The 12,508-nt window shown below is 40.2% G+C and overlaps 2 protein-coding genes across 2 annotated transcripts; both read left to right on the forward strand.

Moving 5' to 3' along the window:
* Positions 1-1,786: 1,786 nt before the first annotated feature.
* On the forward strand, positions 1,787-2,695 carry LOC100474596 (olfactory receptor 140). Its single transcript, XM_002930383.4, has one exon. The coding sequence runs from the start codon at positions 1,787-1,789 to the stop codon at positions 2,693-2,695; it is 909 nt and encodes a 302-aa protein (XP_002930429.2).
* An 8,447-nt stretch (positions 2,696-11,142) lies between these two features.
* Positions 11,143-12,051, forward strand: LOC100476606 (olfactory receptor 4C3). Its single transcript, XM_011217182.2, has one exon. The coding sequence runs from the start codon at positions 11,143-11,145 to the stop codon at positions 12,049-12,051; it is 909 nt and encodes a 302-aa protein (XP_011215484.1).
* The last annotated feature ends 457 nt before the right edge of the window (positions 12,052-12,508 follow it).

Below are 12,508 nucleotides of genomic sequence, written 5' to 3' on the forward strand. Positions count from 1 at the left end.
AAAAAAAAAAAAAACTATGCTTAATGACTTTTTAGCAAAGAAAATGGAAGGTGATGTTTGAAGAGGTCTCCTGTAGCCCATAAACGGATGAGATCCCTTATTTGGTTTTTGAACCCGGGTCACTTAGGATTATGGGATTACTCACTTTCTAAATCAGAGAAGAGATTATGAAACATTTTTTTCTCCCTGCAGGAACTTTCTTTAATCCTATGCAGTCATTAAACATATACATCATTCAAAAAAGGGGAAGGAGGAACAGATGATGCAGAAGGATGGACCAGATGACTTGTTAAGAATACTATTGGTTCTATCAATGTGCCATGTTAGAAAGTAATTAATTCTGATAAGAATTTATCAACCTTAGATCCAGGTATTGTAAGTTTCCTATATTTTTCGGTTTTATGTTTTTTATTCACTCAGCAAATAGTCATTGACCACTGTTTTAGGTCTGGCGATATGGATATTAAACACAAAGAAGCCTCTTTCAAGGTACTATAGATGTAGGGTGGGCGGTGGAGGAAGACCGGTACAACATAGTGTGTATGCAAAGAGCTAGGATAGAAATGTGATCTGGGCGCTGTAGGAATACAGTGCAAGTCCTCATAATCTAGCCTGGGGTAGGGGAAGAGACCATCTTTCTTGTGGAGATGATATCTGAGCCTAGTCTTGGAGGATGTATGGGAGTAAGCTAGTAAGAATTGGGAAAGATTGGGGGAATAGCATGTGGACGGCAACGAAGTGTTAGTGAGTGTGACTTGACCAGGAATTTAGGGTAGTTTAGTATGGCTAAAGCCCATGGTAGTGGACAAGGACGGATAACATGGGTAGGTTAGCAAGTTCCAGGGACTTGTAATGAGACTAAAATGCTTAGATTTTATCTTGAAGGTGAAGAGGCACTTTTGGAGGATTTTAAGCTGAATGATGACATGATTGAAGGATTGAATTTTATACATATTACCGCCTGCAGTGTGGTTGATTGAACAGGTGTCTGGGCAAGATATGAGGCAGGAGAGAACAGCTGTGGTGTTGTTGCAACAACCATCAGATTATTTTGCTAATTGATCTAAGTCTAATGCTAAGAGCTATGGTTGGGGCATGGTAGGTGCTCAAAATGTTTTTGGAATAAATAAATGGATGGATGGATGGATGAAAGTTAAGGAACAAGATTTGATGAAGGGTGGTGATGAATTTTGAAATTGTGAGATGGATTAGTAAAGGGAGAAGTCAAGGATGACTCACTCCCATGTTTGTGGTGGGTGGTGGAGGAAATACAGAAGGAGGAGCAAGTTCAGTTGGGGGTGAGATGAGAAAATCAGTTTTTGAGGAGATGCCCATGTGCATGGCAAAGTGCAACTAGGAGTTGGAAGTGTGGCTCTAAAAAAGCAACTACAAAACAATATTCAGGGAAATACTTTTCCCGTAAGTGGTTATTTTTAATGAACTAAAATTTATATATATTTTAGTTTTTGTTACAAAAATCTCCATGAAGATATTTTCAATCAGAAAACAGAATTCACTTTTATTGGTTAAAATGCAAGAGATGTAATATTTTGGGAGTTGTTTATTTTGTCTGGTATTTAATTTTGTACTTGGTCAACTTATTAATTAGAAATGCAGAAAATGATTTGTATTATTAGCAGGTTCTTGCTTTGGGACTCAGGATTTGGGATAATGCTATTCCACAAACACTGATTTCTCCTAACTTTTTGAAATTTCTTGGAAGAGGTTGTAACAAATTATTCTCTGAATCTCTTTTCACCCAAGTCCTTGCTGTAGCTCTGGACTCATGGATAGCCCACGAAACATCACGGAATTTTTCATGCTGGGACTCTCACAAAACTCTGAGGTGCAGAGAGTTTTATTTGTGTTCTTTTTGATCGTCTACCTTTTCTCTGTTGGAGGCAACCTACTTATCATGACCACCATTATCTTCAGTCCCACCTTGGGCTCCCCTATGTACTTTTTCCTCTCATGCTTATCCTTTATTGATACTTGCTATTCCTCATGTATGACCCCCAAACTCATTGCTGACTCCTTGTATGAGGGGAGAGCCATCTCTTTTGAGGGCTGCCTGGTTCAATTCTTTGTTGCCCATTTATTGGGAGGAACTGAAATAATCCTGCTCACAGTCATGGCCTATGACCGCTACGTGGCCATCTGCAAGCCCCTGCACTACACGACCATCATGACCAGGTGTCTCTGTGCCCTGCTGGTGGGAGTGGCTTGGCTGGGAGGCTTCCTGCATTCCCTGGTTCAGCTCCTCCTGGTCCTTCAGCTGCCCTTCTGTGGGCCTAATGTGATCGATCACTTTGTCTGTGACTTGTACCCCTTGCTGGAACTCGCCTGCACCGACACTTACATCATCAGTGTGCTGGTGGTTGCCAACAGTGGTGTGATCTGCCTGTTAAACTTCCTCATGCTGGCTGCCTCGTACATTGTCATCCTGCATTCCTTGAGGTGCTACGGTGCAGAGGGGAGACGCAAAGCCCTGTCCACCTGTGGGGCCCACTTCACTGTTGTTGCCCTGTTCTTCGTGCCTTGTATATTTATTTATATGCGGCCATCATCTACTTTATCCATAGACAAAATGGTGGCTGTGTTTTATTGTATTTTGACACCCATGTTCAACCCCGTGATTTATACCCTGAGAAATGCAGAGGTAAAAAATGCCATGAAAAATCTATGGAAAAAATGAGCAATTGTGGATAGAGGATACAGGTACAGTCGGGAAAGAAATAATCAGTCATTCTCAGTACGAATCCTTGTTATCATGATGAGAGCTGAGAGACTATCAAAAATTTTCAGAATAAAGCTGCTTTAAATGTTTAAAATTATGTCTAATCTATCCATGTCCTATGTTACTGACCAGACAAATTATTATATGCAACTTAAATTACTTCTTTATAGTTAACACTAAACTGCAGGATATGGAAGCACCATCTCTGTCTCCTTTACCTTTGTCTGAGATGGAACTTTCATCAGCTTGGGGTATTAATGATGAGTGGAATCCCCTTGTTGAAATGTTACTAACCTGGTCTCCCAGCTCTGCACATCGGAATATTGATCAGAGTAGTTACTGATGGTTCACCTATACCTGATTCGGTCTATGATTTTTTTCAAAATTGTACTGAAATAGAGTTTAATATGATCTTATTACATTTAAAAACATTCTGGGAGGGGTCCATCAGCTTCACAAAATTGCCAGGAGTCCACAGCAGAGAAAAGATCAAGACTGCCTTTATCTGGCATGTTCCAGACAGAAGCTGCTGCTCTGGCTGGGTCCTGGACAGAAGACTACAAGGTGCAGAGCGATACTGAATCTGGGAAACACTGGGAGGGGCTCAGCAGTCTTCAGTTGCCCTGAGATGGACATTGTCCTCACAGCGTAATCTACACTTCCTCTCCATCTGCCATGTGGATTCTTAGATGGCGGTCCAGGTCTTTCATGCCATGAGCAGTTTTGAAGTTGCAACCTGGATACCAACAGTTGAATGTCCTTTCTCCAGGATCACTGTTTGTTCCTTTGACTCTGAGGGAAGAGCCAAGGCAGAGGCTTTCAGGGCATCATTGCTGTCTGTGGAGGACAAGTTGGTTTTGGAACACTAATGTCAGAAAAAATCTATAGCTTGGGACTGTGAGAATATAGCAAATACAATTAGGAATTGCTCAACTCAAATCATGGAAGTGCACAGAATAGGTTTACACTAAAATTAACATAACTATAATAGTTGTGAAATTCTGCAATAAATGCCTAAACATTATATCCATGTGAACACATGCACACACACAAATGACTGATCATTGACTTGGTACATCAGTTTACAAACAGGGTCTCATATTGTCCTCATAAGAAGTTGACATGGTTTCTTTTTAAAAATGAAGAAAATGTATTCACAGAGGCTGATTTACTTACCCAAGGTTGATCTGGAATTTCAATCCAGATCTGTCTGCCTTTAAGTACGATCTTGCCAAAATGCACAATGCTTTACTATCTACCGATCTTCCTCTGCATGTTTTATTTTGTGTTTCCTGCTTGTAAGCTGCTTGTTATCAATGTCCTTATTGTCAATCTCTTGTCTGTGAATGCCCTTGCCCAGATTTATTTCAAGTCCAGAGTCACTATCCAGTATAGCATCCAGGAGGCTTTGCTTCTCTCTAACCACTTGGTAAAATGCTTGCTCCCAGTGATTCATTACTGTGGAAAGGCGTTGCTTTCCATTTGTATGTCTTATTATACCTTGAACCTTTGTAGTTCTCTGGTCAGCTGTCCAGGTGTTCTGCTTGAGGGCTGCATTTTATTGATAGTGCAGTAAAAGGAATTTTGTAAAAGTTTCTTTGGCAGGAAGAAGAATACAGACACAAAGTGAAAACTCATTAGATGTAATAACATTTCCTGTGCTACACTTTTAAGTATTTTTCCTGGTTCCAGTAGGTCATACTTCCAGTGTTTCACATCTAATGTCAGTAACTTACACATTCCCCCACAATTTTATGTTCCTTGGTACACAGATTCTGTTCCTCTGTTAAACAGGTGCCATTTATCTATATTTGTTGTCATAGAAAGTGTTTACAGCTTAAGACAGAACTTAAAAAACAGGTTGTGAAACAGCATGTGGCCTGGTGATGTAAAATTTTGTAGCTTGTAATCTGCCTGTGCAGTTCTGGGTAGCGATGTGTGTTTGGAAGTAGGTTTATCAAATGGCAACAGTACTTAACTTTGTGGTTCGATTCTACTTTTACTTATACTTTTTAAGGTTTTTTTTTTTTTTAATTTACAGTAAGTATACTCGATTGCCCCAAATAACAAAGACACATTACAAACAGAATAAGCTGCAACTTATAAATAAATTCAAGCTGGTTTCTTGACAAAAACCAACATCCCAGATGAAGTTCTAGGTTCTGGGGGTATCACACTGAGTAGAATCACACTCAAATCCTGTCTTCAAAGAAGGACCAAGTCCCTGGAAATTAATATTAGAAAGCTCATTAATATAATGGATTTTCCTCTTAATAGGCCAATGGAGGAAAACTATATGATTCTCTCAGTATATTGTGGTAAAGTATTTTATTTGAGCTCTCAAAGCTATCCTGCCAGTGACTATAATTCTTTTAGAATGCTGGAGATGATTTAAAATAAGAAGGCTCTGGCAAGCCGTATCTTAGGAACTTTTATTATCTATTTTATCCCTCACCCAATGAGAGTGGGGCAGTGTCCCATTCCAACACANCTGGCAAGCCATATTAGGAACTTTTATTATCTATTTTATCCCTCACCCAATGAGAGTGGGGCAGTGTCCCATTCCAACACACCCCAACTCAGAGTGCCTTTGCTAAGGCCTCTCCACCTCAGAGAGGTGAAATGTGTGAACCTGAACTCAAACAGCATACCAAGGTCTTTGAGAATGGCATTATAGGATAGACCACCACTCAAGTCCCAGACTGGCCACTGGGTGGCGTACATGTCAGAAAGAGCTGAAGAATACCGTAAAGAATTTGGGGACGGAACTGACTTCGGAATCACAGCCCACAGAAGATGGGTTGGAAATTGCAACCTGAAACTAGCAAGGTTAATTGCCTGCTAAAATTAAAAATTCAACATTCTCAATTTTAAAAAGATCAGATGTTCTTACATAATATTCAAAATATCCAAGATACAATCCAACATTACTCAACATACAGAGAAGGAGGAAATCTCAGCCTGCAAGTGGAAAAAAAAAGGTCAGCAGACTCAGTGACAAAGATGTTGGAATTTTCAGACAAAGACTTTAAAGCAACCATTATAATCATGATCCTATCAGTAAGGGCGAGCATCCTTGAAACAAATGGAAATATAGAAGCGTCAGCAAAGCAATAGAGGCTATAAAAAAGAATGCAATTGAAAATTAAGAACTGAAAGATTCAGTGGCCAAAATAAAGAATTCACTGGCTGGGCTCAGTGGCATAGTAGGAATATACGAGAAAGGTGAACTTGAAGATAGAACAACAAATTATCCAGTCAGATAGATCAGTAGTTCTATCAATAGAAATTATCCACAGAGAGGAAAAAAGATTTACAAATACTGGACAGACTTTCAGGGACTTGTAGGACAATATCAAAATGTCTAATATTTATGTTAGTAAAGTTTCAGAAGAAGGAAAGAAAGAATGTGGCTCAGAAAGAAATTTTTAAAAAATAATGGCTGACATCAAAAACCAGGGATGTACTGTATGGTGACTAACATAATAAAAAAATATTATTATAAAAATAATATAAAAAATAATGGCTGAAAACTTCTCAAATCGGGTGAAATAGATAAACTTAGAGGTTCAGGAAGCTCAGCAAATCTCAAATTGGATAAACTTAAAGAAATCCACCTGAGACACAACATAATCAGACAATTAAAAAACCAAGATAAAATCTGATTCATAAAATGGGACACCCATAAAACCACAAAGCAGTTCAAGGGGTAGAAGATTTTTAGCCCTTCCAGGATCCCTTATATCTCTTTCCAATCATACCTCTTTCTCTTCCCTTAAAGGTAAACACTAAGGTGACTTTTGTGATAAAACCTAGGTGGCCTATTTCACATTTTAAATAATGCAATCATATATGCAATCATTGACTGACTCTGGATTCTTTGGCTTACATTGTGTTTGTGAGATCCATTCATATTGTGACATCTGTCATTCACTTAATTTCATTCTGGTAGTCTGTTGTATAAATATACTAACATTTTTACCCATTCTATTATGGACATTTAAGTTGCCAGTTTTATGGTATTGCAAATAGCTCTGTTAAGAGTCTTGGTAATGTGTCTTCCCATGCACAGCTGCACACCTTTCTCTTGGGTTTGTACCTAGGAATAGGGTTTCTGGGTCATTGATTATATGTATATTTATATATATCCAATGTATACTTAGAAAACCTTTATACATTTGTACCAGCAGCATATGAGAGATAGAATTCCTCAGAATTGACAATAAACACTTGGTATTGTCCACCCTTTTAATTTTGGGCATGTAGGGGAAGCAATGCAGTGGTGTTTTGTTGTGGTTCTGTATCCTATTTCTCAGATGATGAAAGAGGGGAGCCCAACCCTCTTAGATGTTTACTGGCCATTGGGTATCTTCTTTGCTGAAGTGCTGTTCCAATCTCATGTAGTTGTTTTTATCTTATTGATTTGTAAGAGTTCTTCATATTTTCTACATCAGTCCTGGTTCTGAGAAGCAGAAGGTAAGGCAGAGTCGATGTGCAAGAGATTTACTGGGGGTAACACAGGTGAGGGAAGGTGGGAGGAGCCATCCAGAGGACGCAGATACTGCTCTGTGGAGGAGAGCTGAGAAAAGGAAGAAAGAAGCCCGTGAACTGCATTGTAGTTCTAGGAAACAAGACTTAGGGAGTTCTTGAGTTAAAATGAAGAGTAGTGGGGTGTGTGGTGGCTCAGTCGGTTAAGTGTCTGACTCTTGATTATGGCTTGGGTCATGGTCTTGGGGTCCTCGATTGAGCCCTGCATCGGGCTGGGTGCTCAGTGTGGAGTCTGCATGAGATTCTCTCCCTCTGCCCCTACCCCTGCTTGAAGGACAGTGATCCTCTTCTCTCAGCTTGAGGGGGGAAGATGAAAGACCTCTGCCTAGAACATAGAAGATGCGCAATGAATGCTGTTGATTCTTCCTGATGTTGTTCTTCAGTCAGGAATTTCTCTAAGGACACTGACCCTCCAGTACGAGTTCCAGAAATATCCTAACTCCCCTTTCCTCTTGATGATTTATAGTTGCTCTCTGAAGACACTAGAAGGACACTAGGCACTTCTATGAGGTACAGTAGAAGTCACTTCCTTGTGAGACCAAAATTCTATTCAGGGGACTAATTAAATGTTGGTGCCAACATTGTTCTGATCTGTGAAGGAGGCACAAGCTCCAGTGCTGCTTCAGCGAGTGATCCTGTGAGGGAGAATTATTCTCCCTTGGAAAGGCAAAAGCACATGGCGCTGACAGTCCCTGTGCTACCACTCCCAACCCCCTTATAAAAACCCTGTCCAGTGAAAAGAGAAAGCTTTTCTCTGAGACTGTGCTGGTGAATATCCTCAGCAGAAAGCAGAGCTAATGATCCCGCTCCTCCTGCTAGAGAAGGCAGATAATGGAAGGTGGTGGTTGCATTGGGAAGGGCTCAGGCTGGGGTGCCAAACGACCTGGGTTCCAGCTATGCCTCTGCCATGGGTCACCCATGTGACCTTGAACCAGTGCATCTAATCTCTCTGGGTCTGAAATCCACCATCTTTAACATAGACAATTGGAAACAATGATTGTAAATGCCATCAGGTTCTTAAGCTGAAAAAGGGAAAATGGATGACAGAACAAATTCCCAGCTGCTTGTAAATGAATGACTGTCTTGGTTCTCGCCTTGTACTGGTCTAAAAAACCTTCACCTCAGATGAGTTTTGGGAATCAATAGCACCTGCCCAGTCTCTGCTTTGTCTCATTTGTAATCTCATCCAGGAATTTCATCACATGAAACAGTGAAATTTGGATGATATGCTTGGAGCTGGTCTGATGATCTTCTAAGAACCCTTCCAGATCCGCCTTTCTATGGTGTTAGGATGTAAAAACAAAGCACAACACAAAACCTGGAGACCTATTGTTATCCTCAGATCCAGTCACTGTAAGTTTTTTATAATCTGTTTTTAAAATTAAATTAAAAAATGCAACTCAAAACTGCAGTAGAATAATTTTACTAAAATTCTCATTACTTTCCACAACATAATTTTGTTTCTCATGGATAACTCAAAGAGGAGATGACGACTTCTTCTTCCTCTTTTTTTTTGGCTAGCTTTTAACAAATAATTTATTTAAATAATTAATAATTTATTCATTGCAGAAATGAATCAGCTTAACATTTTAATTTTTGGGTGTATAAATTCATTATTTGGCTAAATTCTGTGCTATTCATATCTATTTGCATTTTCCCTAATTGTGTTCTGTATGAGGATCAGTGTTAGAGCACTTTTTGTATTTATAATATTATTATTTTGAATATAATTAGCTCTACTTAATTTAACTAACTAAGCTAGTTTTGGATTCATCCAGTTAGGTCCTTGGGTCCTTAAGCCACATGAAGATTTTGTTGCTTGTGGTGTTGATGATGGTGATTTCGGAGATGCCATTTATTGGGTGTTTATCCCATCCAGGCTCTTTACAAACACTCTGCATGCCCTGTTCTCATTTACTGCTCCCTGCAACCACAGGGTGTAGCAGTTCTTTTATTTTCATTTTATAGCTAAGAACTTTGAAGCTTTGAGAAGTTGTTCATGGTTAAATGGCCAACAAATGGCAGAGGAAGGATTCAAACCTAGATAAGTTTAAGTGACAGTGTGGTGCCAGGAAGCCCACAGAATCTGTAGCAAGACCGTCTGGGTGCAAGCCCCAGCTCTGCCACTTACTACCTGAGTAAGCTTCTTTGAGTTGCTAATGTGTGTCTCACTTTCTTGCTCTGCAGAAGGAGGATGAAAACAGTGACCTACCTCATGGGAATAATGAGAGGCTTAAATGAGCTGATATACATAAAGCAGTTAGGGTAGTGCTTGGCAAAAGCTATGTGCTATCCAGGTGTTTCCTCTTATCACCACTGTCTGTCCTCTTGGCCATAATGTTCTACTCTGAAAAGGTCCCCAATCAGACATGTCACTTGCAGAAGCTACATTTACCTTCTTGAACTAAAACTGGGAGAGAGAAAAAGCGGGCAACTTCTTAACACAGGAATCTTCTCTCCAGTATTTCTTGTATCTGGGTGTCTCTTCCTCTGACACCTAATGATTCTCCCTTAATTCTTTTTTTTTTTAATAATATTTTTTTATTATGTTATGTTAGTCACCATACAGTACATCCCTAGTTTTTGATGTAAAGTTCGATGCTCCATTAGTTGCGTATAACACACAGTGCACCATGCAATACGTGCCCTCCTTACTACCCATCACCGGCCTATCCCATTCCCCCACCCCCCTCCCCTCTGAAGCCCTCAGTTTGTTTTCCAGAGTCCATAGTCTGTCATGGTTCATTAATTCTTATTCAGAGCATCAGATCTTCAGCAATTTGAAAAATTCAGCTACTCTAAAGAGGCCTATATTTCTAGGAAAACCATGGGTTGGTGGTGGGTGGGGTTAGTGTCAGTTTTTTGTTTAAAACGAAGATAGGCACAGGCATTTCCTTACTATCATTAAAAGAATAAAAGGTGAGTAGGAATATTCTGCCAGATGAGTTTATAGCTGGTTAAGATAGGTTATCTGCTCTCCCTGCCCCTGTAGCTTCCTTTAATGAATAGGCAGATACTCGTTATTTAATAGAATCTTGCACTGATGATCCCCAAACTTGTACTTTGAGTCCTTCCCATAGATGCAGAAGGACTAGTAGCTTTTAGCTGGAAGGATTGCACCAAGCCCAGAGAAAACAAAAGCAGAAGCATGTAAAATGTTGAAAGCAAGTGGGAAGAATAATTTAAGTTTGGCTTCCTAGACATGATTCTGCCCCCGCCATGGGCTCGGAGTGGGAGGAGATGAGCAGGGAGAGAAGTGGGAATTTGGGGAGGTCTCCAGTTGCTGCCAGTCAGCTTCTCTCAGTCTTGCTTTGGTTTGCTTTATATCGGTTTGTGTTACCACCAGAAACACTGACAGAAAGTGTAGCAAACCTCACTGAAAAGTTCCAAGAAGAAAGATTTAATTCAAAGGACATGGACTCTACATGCAGAGATTTCAGGAGATCCTAAATATACATGGTTTTCTCAAGTGCCATTGTATCTATGTGCGACCTTCCTGAAAATTGTCAGAGATATACTCTAGCTGAATTAGAAGATCAACGTCTGCCAAAGTTCAGTTTCTGTAGTAACAAAAGTAATTTAAAATTTACAAAATTCAATTATTATTTTCATGTAGTAACTTAGCTTTCTCCTGCCCATTGATGCTAAAGTTAACAGTAGATATATGTTCACATTTAGAGGTTAACAGAGTGAATTGATACAGGAGTTTGGAGCAGGAAGAGTTAGGAGGGACAAAGGGAAGTGGGGCATTTCAAGAAAACCTCGCAACAAATTTCCCCCCTGTAATTCTGTTAAAATTGTGTTTCTCTCTTGAATTTATAGGCACTTGTATACGTGCATTCTCATCCTTGGACTGTATGGAAATGCCACAGAATATCACAGAATTTTTCATGCTAGGACTCTCACAGAACGCAGAGATACAGAGGGTCCTCTTTGTGGGTTTTTTGATCATCTATGTGGTCACAGTGTGTGGCAACATGCTCATTGTGGTCACCATCACCTCCAGTCCCACGCTGGCTTCCCCTATGTATTTTTTCCTGGCCAACCTATCCTTTATTGACACCTGTTATTCTTCCTCTATGGCCCCTAAACTCATTGCTGACTCCTTGTGTGAGGGGAGAGCCATCTCTTTCGAGGGCTGCCTGGCTCAGCTCTTTGGAGCCCATTTTTTGGGAGGTGTTGAGATCATCCTGCTCACAGTCATGGCCTATGACCGCTACGTGGCCATCTGCAAGCCCCTGCACTACACGACCATCATGACCAGGTGTCTCTGTGCCCTGCTGGTGGGAGTGGCTTGGCTGGGAGGCTTCCTGCATTCCCTGGTTCAGCTCCTCCTGGTCCTTCAGCTGCCCTTCTGTGGGCCTAATGTGATTGATCACTTTGTCTGTGACTTGTACCCCTTGCTGGAACTCGCCTGCACCGACACTTATGTCATCGGTGTGCTGGTGGTTGCCAACAGTGGTGTGATCTGCCTGTTAAACTTCCTCATGCTGGCTACCTCGTACATTGTCATCCTGCATTCCTTGAGGTGCCACGGTGCAGAGGGGAGACGCAAAGCCCTGTCCACCTGTGGGGCCCACTTCACTGTTGTTGCCCTGTTCTTCGTGCCTTGTATATTTACTTATATGCGACCGTCATTTACTTTGTCCATAGACAAAAACGTGGCAGTATTTTATGGTCTTCTGACACCTATGTTGAATCCACTCATTTATACCCTGAGAAATGAAGAGGTAAAAAATGCCATGAGAAAGCTCTTCATTCAGTAAGAAAGTGAAGGTGTATAATGAGTGGTAAAGCAGGAAACAAAAATGACTTTATTTCTGTAAGTGAAACAAACCTAAACTTGTTTTTATTATTGAATATTACCTTCTTCCATTTTATCTGTTCATCTTCTTAGACTTCTATGGTTTGGTCTTTTCACTATCTATAATTGCATAATTTTGAGACATATATGGCACGAATGATTATTATCCCTGTTTCAGAAATGAGGATACATCGTCTCCTGATGTGATTAATTGATTAATTAAGGTTATCTGGCTTTGAAGTATCTAAGCTAGAACTCAAAATCAGTTACTTTTAATCCATCTTACAGATCTTTCAAAAGCAACCTGTGTTACATCATTCAAGTCTATGTGATAATTGAACTGTAAAATGTGAGACAAAATACAACTTAAGGTAAATCATTCCATCTTAGCCTTGTACAACAGTCTGTGTCCATCTGGG

The sequence above is a fragment of the Ailuropoda melanoleuca genome, chromosome 16 (genome assembly GCF_002007445.2).
Source record: "Ailuropoda melanoleuca isolate Jingjing chromosome 16, ASM200744v2, whole genome shotgun sequence".
In the NCBI taxonomy this organism is placed as follows: domain Eukaryota; kingdom Metazoa; phylum Chordata; class Mammalia; order Carnivora; family Ursidae; genus Ailuropoda; species Ailuropoda melanoleuca.

What these genes read in the sequence shown, in the direction of transcription:
- LOC100474596 (XM_002930383.4), top strand. Translation starts at nt 1,787, where the DNA reads ATGGATAGCCCACGAAACATCACGGAATTTTTCATGCTGGGACTCTCA.
- LOC100476606 (XM_011217182.2), top strand. Translation starts at nt 11,143, where the DNA reads ATGGAAATGCCACAGAATATCACAGAATTTTTCATGCTAGGACTCTCA.